Raw genomic sequence first — 16,926 nt, forward strand, 5'->3', positions numbered from 1 at the left:
GTTCATTGCTTTCAGCTCAGAAAATCCTCCCCACTCCAGAGATATCAGAGATAGGTACTCACTTGTATTTTCTTCTAATTTTTTAATAGAATAAAAATTTGTAATTTAACTCATTAATCTACATTAAGCTTAATTGGGGGAGGTAGAAAACTCTTGACTCTTTAGGCTAAAAGCTTTACTTAAAGTCCTGAAGATGGTCAACTGCATGACTTAGTGGTTGAAGATGGTATTTCAAGTATGAACAATATACAGAGCAAGTCCTGGACTGAATTATAGGGCACAAGAGAGTTTGGCTCTGATATTTAGGGACATCTGATTTACAAGCTGATTACTCAGCTTGTCTACCAATTGACTGAATGCTTAGCCAAAGACTGTCCTCCACAACAGTGGAGCTGGAAGTTGCCACAAGACTGCTTCCTGGGTGGTATCATTCTGTCTTGGCTGTGATAGAAAAAAGAAAGGCGGCCAAGCTTTGAGCTTTGGGAGAATGATAAGCAGAGTCTAGGGTCAAAACTCCCTTCTTTCACCACACTGAATGGCCAGGACTCTGGAGTGGTAGGACCATCCACTCTGAGCCTGGCGTTTGAAGTCCAGAAGAGATAGTGTCGGGCTTTGCAAATACCTCCATCAGCACCCTCCTTGCCAAAAGTCCAGCCTGAGTCACCAATCCTAACAACACTCAGAGCTCTCAGTCCAGGCACTAGAGTTGGCGTGGAGTCCTGGCCCAGCTGCTTTGCTAGGATGTAAGAAAGGGACATCTCTGAGAAGAGAGGGAGAGGCAGAGAAGGACTGTAAAGGTAGTTGAGAGAACACGTGAGTCTATATGGGCTGACAGAATGCCAAACACTTCATGTGATAGGGAGGAAAAGAGGAAACCTGTCTTCCCCCTTTATGAGCTGTGCAATCTTGGGTAAGTGACCCATTTTCTCTGAACTGAATCCAAAGACAGTATTACAGTCTGAAGCCCAAGTGAGTGGACAAGATGGTCTCTAAGGTCCCTCCAGATCTGACTGGCTCTGATGCTACAGCCAAAACCCCCAGCAGACCCAGTTGGCTCCCTTGACAACTGGAAAGGAAGGAAGTCACAGATAGCCACAAGCTCCAGGAGTTAAGTGCAATCTGCAAAGCCCAGGCAGATTGGTTTTCACGTGCACACTGCATGATATAGAAAGTTCTGTTGGTATGGTACCAGCCTGTCCAATGACACCTGTCACACACTGTTTAAATGTCTTGGCAACAAAAGATAATATTATCAGCTGTCAGCTCTTTCAGTAGTAAAGTGGATGTGCATTCACGGTGGTGGAAATGTGACTTATCAGTATGTTATGAAACATGATTGTATAGCTGTCTTTACCTCTGCCAATGTTTTCATAAGCATCTTTGTGTAAAATATTGGCAAAACACAAATTTAACACACTTCCAGTGAAGGAAAGAATGCTGTCTCGTGTTTATTTACTGTGTGTTCCCATTAATAATAATAATAAAAACATCAGGGGGAAATTATTCTTTTAATACAAGATTCACTTGAATATTACAATAATACTCCACTACCAGGCACTATAATCATTCTTGAATTTGGTTACACTAGGACTTAAGCCAGCACACACAGGAAGACTTCCAGGACATGGCTCTCACTTGCATACTCAAATGGCCATAAACTCTTTTCCCTCAACAGAACATGCCTGGACTGATAAGTACAGTACTCAGAGAACTCTCTTAGTGAGTGTAGGTCCTTCTCCCCCACTTCCTTCCACCTACATATATGTATTCAAATGTGTTCATCCAGCCACCACTCTGGGAATGTTGGCTCTCCTGTACACCTCTGAAGTTGATCCAGACAGATTCCTTTCTTATAGCTGCATTGCTCTAGAAAATAACGGAGTTCTGCAGAACATCCTGGAATACAAACAACTACTGGGTGTGTAGTATATCCTTCTAGTGAGTGAGCCCTGGTAAGTCACAGAGAATAGAGACATGGTGTGTGTGTGTGTGTGTGTGTGTGCGCACATGAAAGAGACAGAGACAGAGAGACAAAGTCAGAGAGGATGTGTGTGTGCAGTTAATTTTTTTTTTGGTTTTATGTACAAAAAAGTCTGCTTTCAGGGAAGCAGAGGTAATATAATCAACATCAATGTTGTTCTGCTCAGGTATTCCTAAATATCAAGATTCTATTTGAAAATTAAAGATCAATATTTTTTAGCAAGTATGTAGATCTCAATTTCATTCATTGGAAAAAATGGGCATAATGCTGATTTGGATTGCTGTTTTGGAGATAAGTCTTAACTAGGTATCAAATGTTATATGAATATCATACGTTGTATTCAAATTATTTTCAAAGCAGTAGCTAAAGATATTGAAAAGGCATTTTTGAGATTTGCAGATTACTGAAAACAGATAACATATGAAAAATATTTTATGGGTGCAGTAGAGGGAAACTTGAAAAGCAAAATGCACTTAAGGCTGTAAAATCTAGACTAGGTGAAATTCAGTATTCATGAAGTCTGCTTTCACCAACAGTAATAACAATAGCAGCTAAGGCATACATGATGCTACCATGTGCACTACTGAACTTTATATATTAACTCATTTAACCCTTACAACAACCTTAGAAGGTAATTACTATTATGATTCCCCACTGAACAAATAAGAATTTTCCCATGGTCTGACAGCTAGTTAAAAAGCCAGATGACCGCATCATGTAAGATGCTGTTTTCCTCTCTCTCTCCATCTTCTTTTCTCTCTACCCTTAATTGGCAGGAACACTGATCCAATTGGCCCATCTAGTAAATGGCCAACTGCATACTCCCTTCCTTCTGGCTGGAGTAGAAGGGACAGCACTGCTCCTTGTCTGGAGGCCTGGCCGGTTTCTTCTCGCTATCCTCTGAGGCAACCAGTTGCAGGCTAACTGGGCACTGGGTCTCTCTCTCTCACCCTCTCTCTCTCATTCTGATTCTCTTCTTCCCATGTCTGGAAGTTTGGTGTTGATTTTGTTTTATTTTATAACCACTAATGGCAAGATTTGAGACCTGGGTTTGTGTATTAAGGGCTTAAATTGGGCAAAGCAAGTCAAGCTTTGAACTGAGGCCATTTATACATTCTTGGTTTAAGAGAACAGGACGGTTTATACAACCCAGCCCAGCTTCTAAGGATGCTCTGCCTTTAGGCTGTGTGCCAAAGCCACAGCTCACAGTCACAGCTAACTTCCTTCCTCCTTCCTTCCCTTCAACAGCTAATAATTTTGACAGGATGTTGTCCCTCACTATTTCCCTAAGGGACCCAGTAAGTTTGTGGTAGAATTCAGATATTTCTGGATTCTCTGATCACCATCAATTCACGCTCTTTCCCTCAATTTTTCCCACAAAATCTCAACAACATATCCAAAACATGGGCTTGGGCTTGTTAGTTTGTTTGTGGAGAAGGGTTTGTGCTAAACCTTCACAATTCTCCCCTCCTGTGTGACCAGGGGCAAAGTCTGACTGAGGTTAGAAAATCAGATCCAGTCTGGAACTGCATTTCCTTTATGCTCACTTCACGTCTTGACGTTTTTACACTGTGTTCCTCCAAATGAACCCAACAGCCCCACAATGTAAAGTTTTATTAAAGGACGATACACTTCTGTCTAGTCTTAAATAATTGAAGATTTGGGTTTGAATCTTGTGAATCTCTTCTGTCTGCAACTTGATGTTCAGTTTGGGATGGCAGAGACAGTGTATTTGTTCTTGAAACCATGAGTGGTAAAATCTTCTTGAATTCATCCATTTCTGATTCGCCTTTCTTTCTGAACATTCAGGATTATTACTTTTCCCCGTGCCCTAGTAGTTAGGTGGGCTATGTGACTAGCTCTGCCCAGTGGCCTGTGAGTGGAAGTGTGATTTATGGGCCAAAGCATTGCATTGCTGGTGTGAGACCCTCCAGTTCTCCCTCTCCCCAGTGATTACAGAGATAGCCTCATGTTGTAGGGATAGAGCCAGAAGATGGATGGCTACATTGCTGCATATAGAACGGTTGTCTTGGGAAGTTGCCCAGGCAGTGCAGTTAACATTGTACAGGTGAGAAATCTTTGCTGTGTTAAGTCACTGTGATTTTGGGGGGTTGTTTGTTACTGCAGCGTAACTTATTCTGACACATGAATCATGCCATATTAGAACTTTATATTTTATTTCCATCTGGCATTATATTTAATTAGATGCTATTTTACTATGATTCTTTCTCTGACACTTATTTATTACAACTTTATTGAGGTATAATTGATGTATAATAAACTGTACATATTTAAAGTATACAACTTGATGAGTTTTGACATATCAAGTATACACCCATGAAATCTTCATCACAATTAAGATAATGAACTTATCCATCACCCCAAAATGTTTCCTTGTGCCCCTTTGCAATCGCTGCCTCTCTCTCTTTCCCATCCCTACTCCCCCAATCCCAACCATTGATCTGCTTTCTGTCACTATATATTTTCAAGGTCTTTATATAAATGGAATCTTACAATGTGTGTTCTTTTCTGCCTGGCTTCTTTTACCCAGCATAATTATTTGGAGATTTATCCATGTTGTTGCATGTATCAATAGTTCATTCTTTCTGATTTCCGAGTAACATTCTGTTGTATGGATGTACCACAGTTTGTTTATTTTTACTCATTTACCTGTGATGGGCATTTGAGTTGTTTTCAGTTTTTGGCTATTACAGGTAAAGCTGCTGTGAGCATTTATGTGCAAGTCTTTATATAGACATAAGCTTTAATTTCTCTTGGATGAATACGTAGGAGGAGTGGAATGGCTGGGTCATATGGTAGGAGGAGTATGTTTACCTTCTTAAGAAACCACCAAACTATTTTCCAAAGTGTTTGTACTATTTTACATTCCCAACATCAGTATATGAGAATTCTAATTGCTCTACATCCTTGCAGTACTTGGTGTGGTCTGACCTTTAATTTTGATTAAATGATTACACTATCCCAAATTCACAGCTTTGTCCCCCAAGTCATCAACTTAGGTTCTTGATACTTCTCGCAATAGTCTCTTAACCGGCACTCCTCCTTCAGATAAATTGAGGGTGTCAGATAAGAACTCTGTGAACTTCCTCCCACCACCTGTAAACTTAGCTCTATCAGTACCAATAATTCCCACCTTGTCTCCTGTCAGAGCAGGGGAGCTGTGTCTCCACCTCCTCCTGTCTAAGTCCCTCTCTCCCCATCACATTACGTTCTGGACCCCATTCTCCTGTGAAGCCTCCCTCTGTTAGGCATCTTACTCTCTCTGCTATCTTCTGCCGTTCCAATTACAATCCAGGTACTTGCTCCTCAGTCTAATAACATATTCTATTCTTGCCCATCTTTAAAAAACAAAACAAAACAAAGACTATCTTGTGACCCAGTATTTCTCTCAAGCTATTTCTCTCCTTTCATTTAAAGTTAAATATATTGAAAAAAATTAGAAAATTCCCATTACCTCCTCAATCTACTGCAATCTAGCTTTTTTCTCACTCTCCATTGAAGCTGCTCTCACTTAAGTCACTAGTGACCACCATGTTCGTAAATCTAGCACATTCCAAACCCTCTCTTACTTGACCTCTGGGCATGCTTTACACACTTGATCACTTCCTTCTTAAAACTTTTTTCCTCTTGGTTTTCCAAAGGTCTCACCTGGATGATCCTCCTTGGTCTCCTTTTCTCTTTTGCTTCCTTCACTGTACTCCCATATGTTATTGTGTCCAGACTGTAACTTTGGCCTTTTCTCATTCCCTCCCGTGGCTTCACTTCCAATGACTACTGAAATTATGTCTCCATTCTCGCCACCCTGCAAGCTCCAAAGCCACAGGGCCGGCTGCCTTCACTTGGATATTCCCACAGATCCTGACATTTAATATGTAGAAAACTTGATTCACCACCCTCTTTCTCAAATCTGCCTTTCCTGCTATGTTCCCATCTCAGTGTTATCCACCCATTTGAACATCCTTGACTCCTAAATTGTTCCTTAATCCCCATAATCACTCACTTAGTCAAAGACACTCTCTTCTTTGATACCTCTTGAATCCATCCCCTTCTCCTACCCCTTAGTTGATGCTGACATCAGCTCTCACCTGGATTGCTGCAGCTGGGCTCCAAAATAGTCTCTTGGCTTCCAGTCTTTTCCACCTGCAGTCCATTCCCAGCACTGCTCTTTGTGATCTGGTTCCTGCCTACCTCTCCAGACTTATCTCCCGTTATTTCCTCTCTAGGTTCTAGTTCTTACACACTCCAGCTATACTGAATGGCCTGCATTGCTCTGAATGGGCCACACTTATAGGCTTCATATTGTCCTCTTGGTCTGGTACACTCCCCTTCAATGTCTTTTGCCTTGAACACTTCTTTTGTTCTTCTTGACTCAGTTCAGTATTGCCTTCCTAGTGGATTTCCATAGAATTTCTCTGACCTTCCTATGGGATCCTTACACTCTGTGTATGCCCTTATTATTGTACTTTTCATTAGTACTGCTCTCAGAGCTGTGACTGTTACCTTATATGGCAAAAGAGATTTTGCAGATGTGATTAAATCAAGGATCTTGAGATGGGAAGGTTATCCTGAATTATCTGGGCAAGTCCTAAATGTAATCACAAATGTCCTTATAAGAGGGAGGCAGAAGGAGATTTGACTACAGAAGGAGGCAGTGTAACCACTTAAGCTAGATAATACACTGATGGCTTTGAAGATGGAGGAAGGGGCCACAGGCCAAAGAATGCAACTTTAAAAGCTGAAAATTTTAAGGAAATGGATTCTCCCCCTAGAACCTCCAAAGAAAGTGCAGCCCTGCTTAAATTTTGATTTCAGCCCAATGAAATATATTGCAGACTTCTGATCTTCATAACTGTAAGAGAATAAATATGTATTGTTTTAAGCTACCAAGTTTGTGGTCATTTGTTACAGCAGCAATAGGAAACTAATACCTTGGGCCAAGTGAAGCCCTGCCCTGGGCCTCAGGCTGCAGAGGCCCCTGCTCTATTCCTCTTCCAGCTGTGGGGATGAAGAGCCTATGTCCTCACTTCTAGACTCAAGAAATTCTTCCTCAGCAGCCACATAGCACAGGGAGATCAGCTCGGTGCTTTGTGTCCACCTAGAGGGGTGGGATAGGGAAGGTGGGAGGGAGACGCAAGAGGGAGGAGATATGGGGATATATGTATATGTATAGCTGATTCACTTTGTTATACAGCAGAAACTAACACACCCTTTTAAAGCAATTATCCTCCAATAAATATGTTAAAAAAGAAAAAAGAAATTCTTCCTCAAGGCCTATTTCTTGAGCCTAAATAACTCTTCCCCAAGTTTGTTCTTTTGAGACAGACTGTACTGCTAGTGGACTCATGCGTTGATCTGAAGGGTAGTCAAAAGAGCAGCTGTTTGTAGGATGAGCCACTCTACAGACAATAGACTGAAGGGCACAAGAACTGAAGCCAGGAGACCAGAGAGAAGGCTACCACAGTAATTCAAGTAAGAGATGATGATAGTGGTGGAGATGTGAGAAGTGGCTAGATTCTGGGTATACTTTGAAAATAAAGGCAATAGGCATCCACGTTGGATGGGAGGTATGAGAGAAAGGGAAGTGTAAGTGTGATTCCAAGGTTTCTGGTCTGCACAACTTGAAAGATGTCATTGCCATTAATTTAGATGATAAAGAAGGGAGAAAGAGCACTTACTGAGGTAAAGATTAGTGGCTCTATTTTAAATGTATTAAATTTAGGATGCCTGTTAGATAGCAAAGTGGGTAAGTGGTTGGATGTTTGAGTGAATCTTGCTTTTCTCAAAGACTATATGCTTCCAGCAGCTAGCATAGGGTCTTAAAATAGAGATTATTAATAGTTGATGGGTCAAGTGAATATGTGAATATGTGACATTCCTTCATAGAAATGTTTCAAGATATACTGACAGTTTTTTATCCTTACATCATCAGGTAGGTTAATATCCAGACCCTTGACATCACACAGCCTGGCCAACTGCGTAAGCCAGGGATATTAACAGCTTGATTGTTTAGTATCCTCTTGTTCTTGGCTCTCGCAAATGTTCTGATTAGGACTAGGGGAGATATTGAATATTAATACCAAGTGGACTGAAGTCAGATCCATAGTCTGTCTTACTATCTTAGTGTTGAACTTTCTTAACTTGCTGATTGCAAGAAATTTTTCTCTGTAATTATAACATGTATAATAATTTGACTTCTTTGTTCCATCTCTGAAATCATGTTGTTTTCCCCACCACATGTCTGGAAAAGTTTATAGCCAGAGCTTTTGTTATTTCAGTCCACTTGAAAGCATCCTGGATACTAATAGGGCCTGAAAGAGTGTCTGATGTTGCTGAATAGTCTGTAAAGGTTGTTTTGTTAGAAAATGTTAACTTGATGAATGAGCAATAACGCTGATCCTACTGGATCTAAATTTACAGACACTATAAAACTATAGGTCTATAAAACTTAGTGTGTTTTATATTGTTAAAAGGGTCACAGCTCTTTTGCAAGATGTTGGGGACTAGATTGCTCATGCATTTTCTCTTGTACCTTCTACAGTTAATCCTCCCCCCACCCCGCCCCCACTCTCCTGAAGTTTCTTGTCAAGTTCACCAATGACATTCACATTACAAAATCTGGAGTCATTGTTTTTAATCCTCATTTTACTTATTTTCTCAGCAATGTTTGACCCAGTTGACTACTCCCTCCTGGAACACTTTTTTTTTTTTTAACATCTTTATTGAAGTATAATTGCTTTACAATGGTGTGTTAGTTTCTGCTTTATAACAAAGTGAATCAGTTATACATATACATATGTTCCCATATCTCTTCCCTCTTGCATCTCCCTCCCTCCCACCCTCCCTATCCCACCCCTCTAGGTGGTCACAAAGCACCGAGCTGATCTCCCTGTGCTATGCGGCCTGGAACACTTTTTCTCCTTTATTTTGGATTACTGTGTTCTCTTGGTGTGATGGTTAGTTTTATGTGTCAACTTGACTGGACCACGGGGTGCCCAGACATTTGGTTAAACCTTATTCTGGGTGTGTCTTTGAGGGTGTTTCTGGATGGGATTAACATTTGACTCAGTAGGCTGAGTGAAGCAGATTGCCTTCCCTAATGTAGAGGAGACTCATCCAATCAATTGAAGACCAGAAACGAACAAAAGAGCTGAGTAACTCCTGCTGCCTGATTGGTCTGAGCTGGAACATTGGTATTTTTCTGCCTTTTGTTTCTAATTGAAACATCAGTTCTTCTTGGGTCTTGAACCTGTGGGCTCTCCTGGTTCTCAGGACTTCAGACTCAGATTGGAACTACACCATCAGCATTCCTGGGTTTCCAGCTTGCTGACTGTACACCTTGAGACTTCTCAGCCTCCACAGTTGCATGAGCCAATTCTTTATAATAAATCTCTTCATATATATTTGTTTATTTGCTTGTAGGCCATCTCCCCTACTAGAGGATAACACTATGAGCAGAGACCTTTCTTCTATTTAGTTCACGTCTGTATTCCCAGCCCTGGGACTGTGTCTAGCAGATAGTAGGCATTCAATAAATATTTATGGACTGTATGAAAAAATTTGCTTGTGTATGTTTTCCTAAGGCCTAAGACCAGTAACTACTTGTGCTTGTGTGCATATGTCTTCGCAGGTGCTCAGAATATGTCCATGTATGTTATCTTATTTATCCTCACATGACCTGTAAGAAGGGAAGGAGGGGAACAATTTAACAATTCCACCCATTGGTGGAATGGGAATATATAGTTCTTGAGGATATTAGTTTAATGCCCTGTGCTTTGAAGATAAGAATGCCTCAAAGTGGACTACTGAGCTTATCTTAATTCACCTCATGAACACAGTATATCTTGGAATCCTGTCTTTGAAGAATTTATTTATTTTATAAGGCTGTGCATTTTGCTACAAGACCTGGCCAGTAACAGTCTACTCAGTCAATATGAATTTTCAACATTTAAAATCCTTTCCAAACTGGAAAAAATACATCTAAAATTTGTGATTTCAGGATTCACAAGTGCACATGTGGTAAGATAAAGGAATGGTTTCAGACATCCTCTGGAGCTTGTCTTCCAAACCCAGTAACCAAGGGAGTAGATTAATTTGCACTGATACACAAATAACCCTTTAGTGTCCTGTGAATACTGTTATGTGAATATATTACTCAGTTCCTGTACCTCCCCAATAATCTGGATTAGGTGTTTTAGTGACAATTTATGAACAATGTGCAAATGTGTGCGATTTTTTACATTAAGATTTTCACAGGATGGAGATGACACATAATGAACTTTTAAAGTAAATACACTAATAATTCGTCTCTTAAATAGTAATTCTATCATCAGTCACATGCCAAAAATTACATTTTTATAATGTGTTTATTTGTGTACAAAATATGTTGTAATTTACTGATGCATATGCAGCAAAATATTCTATCACATACAACAAAAATACACTTTTACCCCCCTTCCCCTGCCCTTGAAAATGGCAACACTGTTTTGGCAGTTCAGCAGCTAAAAATAAAGTGCTATAATTAAGCAGTATTGGAATGTCTTCATTTGACAAGTGTGATGTACAATTTGAGTATACAACCACCTTTTTGTTAGTTTTTTCACAGAACAGGAAATTCCACATCCTGAACACCTCCAGAAGATACAAATATTTGTATATATATGTACACATGTATACACTGTATATGTAAAGTGCCAACAAGCCTCTTTGTCCTTGTGAGTTTGTTGTGCTTATGTTTATTCTCTCTTTCCAAAGTCAGAGTCACACTATGGGATCTCAGAGTCCATCAGCAGGCACGGAGAAGCTCACCAAAGGCTGGCTTGTTGGGGGCGTGGTGTTGGTTACAGGATGGAGGGAGCCTTCAGACCTCACTGGGGGACCTGGAGCGGAAGGGCACTTTGGACTGGAAACAGCCACAAAACAGGAGCCACAGGGCGCGTTGGATCTCCTGGTTGCGGAAGGCATAGATGATAGGATTGATCATAGAGTTGTAGGTGGCGGGCAGCAGGGTGGCGTAGGTGTAGACAGCTGGGTCCTCATGGCTGCCTACCACGCAGTAGATGGCAAAGGGCAGCCAGCTGGCACCGAAAGTGCCCAGCACCACGGCCAGCGTACCCACACCCTTTCTGGTGGCGGCAAGGTGGGGCGGTGCCAGGCAGTGCTGCTGCAGCGCGATCTGGTGCGCGTGACGCCAGACCACCTGGCAGATGCGCACGTACAGGTGCAGCATGATGCCGAAGACCGCAAAGAAGGTGGCGGAGAGCAGTGCCACGTGGCTGCGCGTCAGCGGGCGCACCACGCTGCAGGCGGCGCGCTCTGCCAGGCAGTTCCAGCCAAGCACCGGCAGCAGCCCAAGGCCTAAGGACACCGTCCAGGTGGCAGCAAGAAGGAGGTGTACGCCCACCAGGGTCCGTCGCGAGTAATAGGTGAGCGCGTTGTAGAGGGACAGGTAGCGGTCCACCGTAATGGCCAGCAGGCTGCTGACGGAGGCAGCGAAGGAGGCCACGAGGAAGCCCACAGTAAGCAGGCTCACAGTCTCCGAGGGCAACACGTACTGGAATACGAAGTGCAGAATGAGACCGCAGCCCGCCAGCAGGTCGGCGGTGGCCAGGCTGCCTACCAGCACGAACATGGGCGTGCGCAGCGCAGGTGTGGACGCGATGAGCGCCACCACCAGCGCATTTTCGCCTGCGATCACCGTCCCAGACACGCAGAGCAGTACGTCCCATGGATTCACTGAAGACAGCAGCAGCCCCGGCGGCCCCGCTGGCAGCTGCGAAGACAACTCCAGCGACGCATTAGCTGCGCCGCTGCCCCCCAGCGCCGCTGCGGCTGCGGCTGCGGCTGCCGGGGGCCCCCATTCACCGGTGTCCCGCGCTCCTGCTGCGGTGGCCGCTGCCGCCGCACTCTCGGCCGCCACTGCCACCACCCGGGAGTCGTTGAGCGAAGATGAGCTCGCGTTCATCACGGCGGGACGCTACACCCTGCGTGGAGAGGGAGAACAAGCGTCAGGTGTGCGGTTTACGCCGCCCGGGTACTTCGCCGGGCGCTGCTCCCCCACTCATATTGCCCATCCCACCCAGGGACCCCAGAGCAGAGCGAGGAAGCAGTGGTTGAGAGCCAAAAATAAATGAATACCTGTTGAGTGAGTGAGTGAGCGTGTGAGTGCAACGCACAAGGGATGCCCGTACTGACATCTGAGTTTTTGCACAGATATACACACGAATAACACGCACTCGCATACACACAGATCACGTAAGTATGCCTGTGTTTGCACACGCATCTTGCGCACCAAGCTAGTAGTGTCAGCCTCAGCGAGTGCCGCCCTGGCTCTGACCGGCTCGGTCAGGCGCTCTCCTCACCTGGGAGGCGGAGTAGCTGTCCGCGGTGCTGAAAGCGAAGTTTCTGCGACCGTGGAGCACAGCGGACCCCGGAGGCCAGAGACCCCTGGGAAAGCGGTTTCGGGGGAGAGAAGCTAGGATGTCTGTGTAGGTGGAGGGTGTGTGGCGTCATGCTTGGCTCCAGGAAGGAGCCATCCCCCGGCCATCCTTCACCCCTTCCCCTCTGCACACCCTCACAGTTCCTTTAGAGAGCCGGGCTGCTCACCTGGGGAGTCAGGGCTTCAGGAAATCGCTGATCATGAGCGCTGTGGCTGGGCGCCAGGCTGCGCTGCCCGCGCGGACAGAGCCGACGCCTGAAGGAGGTGGCCGGGACGGCGCGCAGAGGAGTGCGGGGCGCTGGTAGCTGTGCCGGCGCCGCCGAGAGTTATAGAGACACAGTCAGTACAAGAAAAGGTGGTTACGAGCAGCGCGCCCGCTGGAGATTGACAGGCAGGCGGTGGTGACGTCAGACTCCTGTTTCCAAGGTGCAAGCTAGGCACTCGCTTTCCTCGCCCGCCCATCAGCAAGCTCCCTCACCATATACCCTCTCCAAAGGATGCCTCAGAGGGTTCAAGGAGGGAGGAGAAACCAGAGGGCCGCCGCCGGCCCGGAGCCTCCAGGAGTGGGATGGAAGAAAGAGGCAAGGGAGAAAAAGAGTGAAGACTAAGGGGAGGCAAGGAGGGTGAGATGGGAGGGGAGCGATGAGGGATGAGTTGCACTGGCCAGGCTGCAAGGCCCCGAGTCAAAGGTCACTGAGGGGGCCAGGTTGAAGAAAAAGGCCTGGAGAAGGGGGAGGTTGGGGGCAGAGAGGCCCAATCGCACGCAGAGTTGCTACCTTAAAGGAAAAGTACTGTTTGGGGGACAGGAATGAACTGGTGTGTGTGTGGTGGGGGAGGATGAGGTTATTTTTAAAGGATGTTTTAAGGATGTTTCTGGTACAGTGTGTCAGCTGCGTAGAGCCAGAGGAGAAAAGCCAAGTTGTGGGGAACAGAGAAAAGATGGGACAGTTGAGGAAAACAATCTCTTCTTTTGAAGGTCACCTGTGCAATCAATTCCTCTCTCTCCCTCCATTTCTTCCTCTCTCTCACTATCTTTCTTGGGCTCCACACAGCAGGCTTCACCATGATCTTCCCAGTCGAATGTTTCCCAACTGCACTAGCTCATAGTGCTCTTGGACCTTGCTCCTTAATTAAAGACCAGGTCTGGGTCTTGTTAGAAAAGAAGAAAACAGCAAAATGTGATTTACTTTGCTGGCAACAGACTTTGCCCTGTTAATTAGTACCCTATAAAACAAATTACAGGACGAAAATAGTGATAACTCAGCTGCACCAGACTTCAGTAGGCAGGAGTTTTATTTTCAGCTCTGATAAATCATCCTTTTGGTTTAAAGGTGTTTTGTTTTGTCAGTAAAATACAAGTATTAGACTTCTTCTTCTTCTTTTTTTAATTACCCAGAATCTCCAATAGCTGTACTTGGGAAAAAGCTAAAATAGTTGACTCCATCTAAGACTCTAGAATAAATGATTGCATACTGGCATGATGGTATTATGCCAGAGCCACAGACATGATTTTCAGGGACCACATGCTCTGGGCAAGGTGAAAATAGACAACATTTGTTACTGGTGCTTCCTCTACTTTTCCCTGTATACCTTCTTCCCTATCCTGGCTTCACTTTGCCTCTACACCCAGGGGCCTAAAAAGAACAAAATATATTCAGACTGTCTACAGGCTGGAGTGGAAGGGGGATTTTTATCCTGGTCTTCTCCCTCTAAAAATGGCCCCCAAGTCCAGACTACTCCTGCCCTCCTGCCCCTGTGCAACTGAACTTAACTAAAGAAAAGAAGGAAAACTATAGGACCATTCAATTCTTTGCTGCAATAGCCAGTGTTGGCCCATAAGATGAGTTTACATACAATTTCTCCATTTGGGGAGTTTATAAAATTCTTATGAACTTTCAAATTGGCTGAAGTTCTAAGTTTCTGGAAAGTATCATTTTGAGTTTCAGTAAAAGATTGGCAACTAAAAGCCAAGAATGTTATTTCAGAGCTGTCAAGCAAGCTGTCAAACCACTGTAATCACATGTTAATTGCAAATTTTTCTAACAATTAGATAAAGGCCCAAGGGAAGGAGAATCCTTCTTAGTGTCTGAATGTGTTACATTTTTTTTTTCTGTATTTCTTTTTTTTAACTTTGGGTTTATTTATTTATTTATTTATTTATTTATTTATGGCTGTGTTGGGTCTTCATTTCTGTGCGAGGGCTTTCTCTAGTTGCGGCAAGTGGGGGCCACTCTTCATCACAGTGTGCGGGCCTCTCATTGTCACGGCCTCTCTTGTTGCGGAGCACAGGCTCCAGACACGCAGGCTCAGTAACTGTGGCTCACGGGCCTAGTTGCTCTGCGGCATGTGGGATCTTCCCAGACCAGGTCTCGAACCCGTGTCCCCTGCATTGGCAGGCAGATTCTCAACCACTGCGCCACCAGGGAAGCCCCAATGTGTTACATTTTTACATGTCACAATGCAATAGAAAGTATGAGATTAAAGTTGAGCAAGCAGAGATCCTGTGTTTCAGACATCTTCAGGCTTTCACTATTGCCAAGAAGGGACTGACTTTTCAGTAGTTTCAGGAGGAAGACAACACCCGTATAATCATGTACATAAATGTTGGTTGAGGGTTTGTAGACTGTCTTTTGGTCGTGCCAGTCTGTGGTTACCTCTCTCAGATGCTAGACTGGATCCTGACAGCAGACAGGCACATTCCTTCAAGCTCCTCCTTATCTCCCCCACACCCACCTATCTCCTGGGAGGTAGAAGATGGGAAAGAAGAAAGGTATGGGTTCATTGGTTATGGATGGGTATTAGATGTACTTCGTTGCCACTCTGCCCACAGCTCCTCACAAGAACCTGCCCTTCCAGTGGTCTCCTAGAATGTTCAGCCTGTGAACAATGTGACAATTCCCACCCTCAGCCCAGCTTATGGGAAGAGACTGATGCTTGACCCAAGGCTAGACAAGACCAGCCATCATTTGCTGGACAGTGACCAGATTCCCTCCCTGAAAATTTGAACTAAGAAACATTGTGACAATGGTCAGTCAGTGCTGGGCTCTGGACCTGAAAGATCATGATAAGTTAGGGCTGCAGCACTCATGTTGAGCCTTGTGTGAAATGAGAATCAGAGGAAGACAGCTGCAATGGAAGAATGAAGCAGATGTGCAGAGAGGAACAGAGATGAGGGAGATCAAATGAGTGAGAGATGGAGGGAATGACCTCAGTCCCTGAGTATCTGGTTGCCAGCTCTGGGAGTCTAGATCCCTGGATCCCTGGAAATTAGTATTTGTAGTTTCTACTACAAACCTTCCTAATCTTGAGGTTTCTTGAGTGGGTTTCTACTCAGTGAATCTTTGATACTTGACTTGTGAAATCTTTGATACTTGTGAAACACACAACTAAATGTATTATTCATCCACCAGGTTGTCTGATCCTGGTTATGTTTTGGGATGTGCAGTGTTTGGTTTCTGGCTTATAGGCACAGGTTAAACTCATTACCACCCCTGTGACACACCCAGCATATCCTTTGGTGCCTTTATATTCCAGTATCATCCAAGCGTAAACACAAGGAAACTTTCCTTCTCTGAGGTTATGCCCAGGAATCACAACCTCTCAACCACAACTCTTTCTCTTGCTCCCCTGGCTATCATCTCTTGCCCATCTCAGGCTCAGCTAGTGGTTCCCAACCCTGGCTGCACATTAGAATTACCTAGAAAGCTTTTTAAAACTACCGACTCCTGGATCTCTCACCCAGAGATTCTGATTCATTTGGCCTGGAGTGAGGACCAGGCACCAAATTTCCTAAAGACTCTAATGGAAAGCCCGGGTTGAGAACACTCATCTAAGCAATCATACCATCTCATTGTCAGTTTAGCATGCAGTGAAACTCCTGAAAATTGTAGATTGGAGTTTGGAATAGTTGCAATAAGGGAATTTTAGCAACAATCCAGCTTCAAATCACTTAGTGTAATTTCAGATTCAGGACACTGACCAGTCCTCTGTGACCTTTAATTTTCCACACTCAGAATAGCCTTCTTTATGGCCCAAGACGAAAGCTGACACTTGGTTCCCTTTTGGCCCTGATGAACTCAATAGCCCCATTAAGGAGCTCTAAATTCTGGTTGCCCTGGACTCTCTATTTTTCTGTAGCTCTCAGGTATTTTCCCTGTTCCTTATTCTGAGTTCACAGCCATTTCCCAGGTGTGCCCTCTCCTGGCCCAGATCTTTGCAAATCAATTCTATTTTACAAAATCAGAGCTGAAGTCAACCAAGCTGTCTAGACCTTATAAAACTGGGTTGGAAAGACCCTTACCAGCAATTCTGGCCTCTCTCTCTGGGCATCTATATAACACACACACACACACACACACACACACACACACACACTCGTGCGCACACACGCACTCCTTCTACTTGGTTCTTAGAAATAAAAAATACAGTTTTCTTCTGGGAAGTATAGGTCTATTTGCTGGTACACAGATACTTGTGCTCACAGCTCAGG

The 16,926-nt window shown here is 44.2% G+C and overlaps 1 protein-coding gene across 1 annotated transcript; it reads right to left on the reverse strand.

Annotated features, from left to right (window-relative positions):
• Positions 1-4,917: 4,917 nt before the first annotated feature.
• Positions 4,918-13,164, reverse strand: GPR6 (G protein-coupled receptor 6). Its single transcript, XM_082404866.1, has 2 exons — positions 12,605-13,164; positions 4,918-11,982 (listed from the first exon to the last, which is right to left on the reverse strand). The coding sequence occupies exon 2, from the start codon at positions 11,961-11,963 to the stop codon at positions 10,860-10,862; it is 1,104 nt and encodes a 367-aa protein (XP_082260992.1). The 5' UTR covers positions 11,964-11,982; positions 12,605-13,164; the 3' UTR covers positions 4,918-10,859.
• Positions 13,165-16,926: the final 3,762 nt, after the last annotated feature.

This window comes from Balaenoptera borealis (assembly GCF_965194805.1).
Source record: "Balaenoptera borealis genome assembly, chromosome: 9".
In the NCBI taxonomy this organism is placed as follows: Eukaryota; Metazoa; Chordata; class Mammalia; order Artiodactyla; family Balaenopteridae; genus Balaenoptera; species Balaenoptera borealis.

Excerpts from the sequence above, each read along its gene's own strand:
- GPR6 (XM_082404866.1), bottom strand. The coding sequence starts at position 11,963 with ATGAACGCGAGCTCATCTTCGCTCAACGACTCCCGGGTGGTGGCAGTG.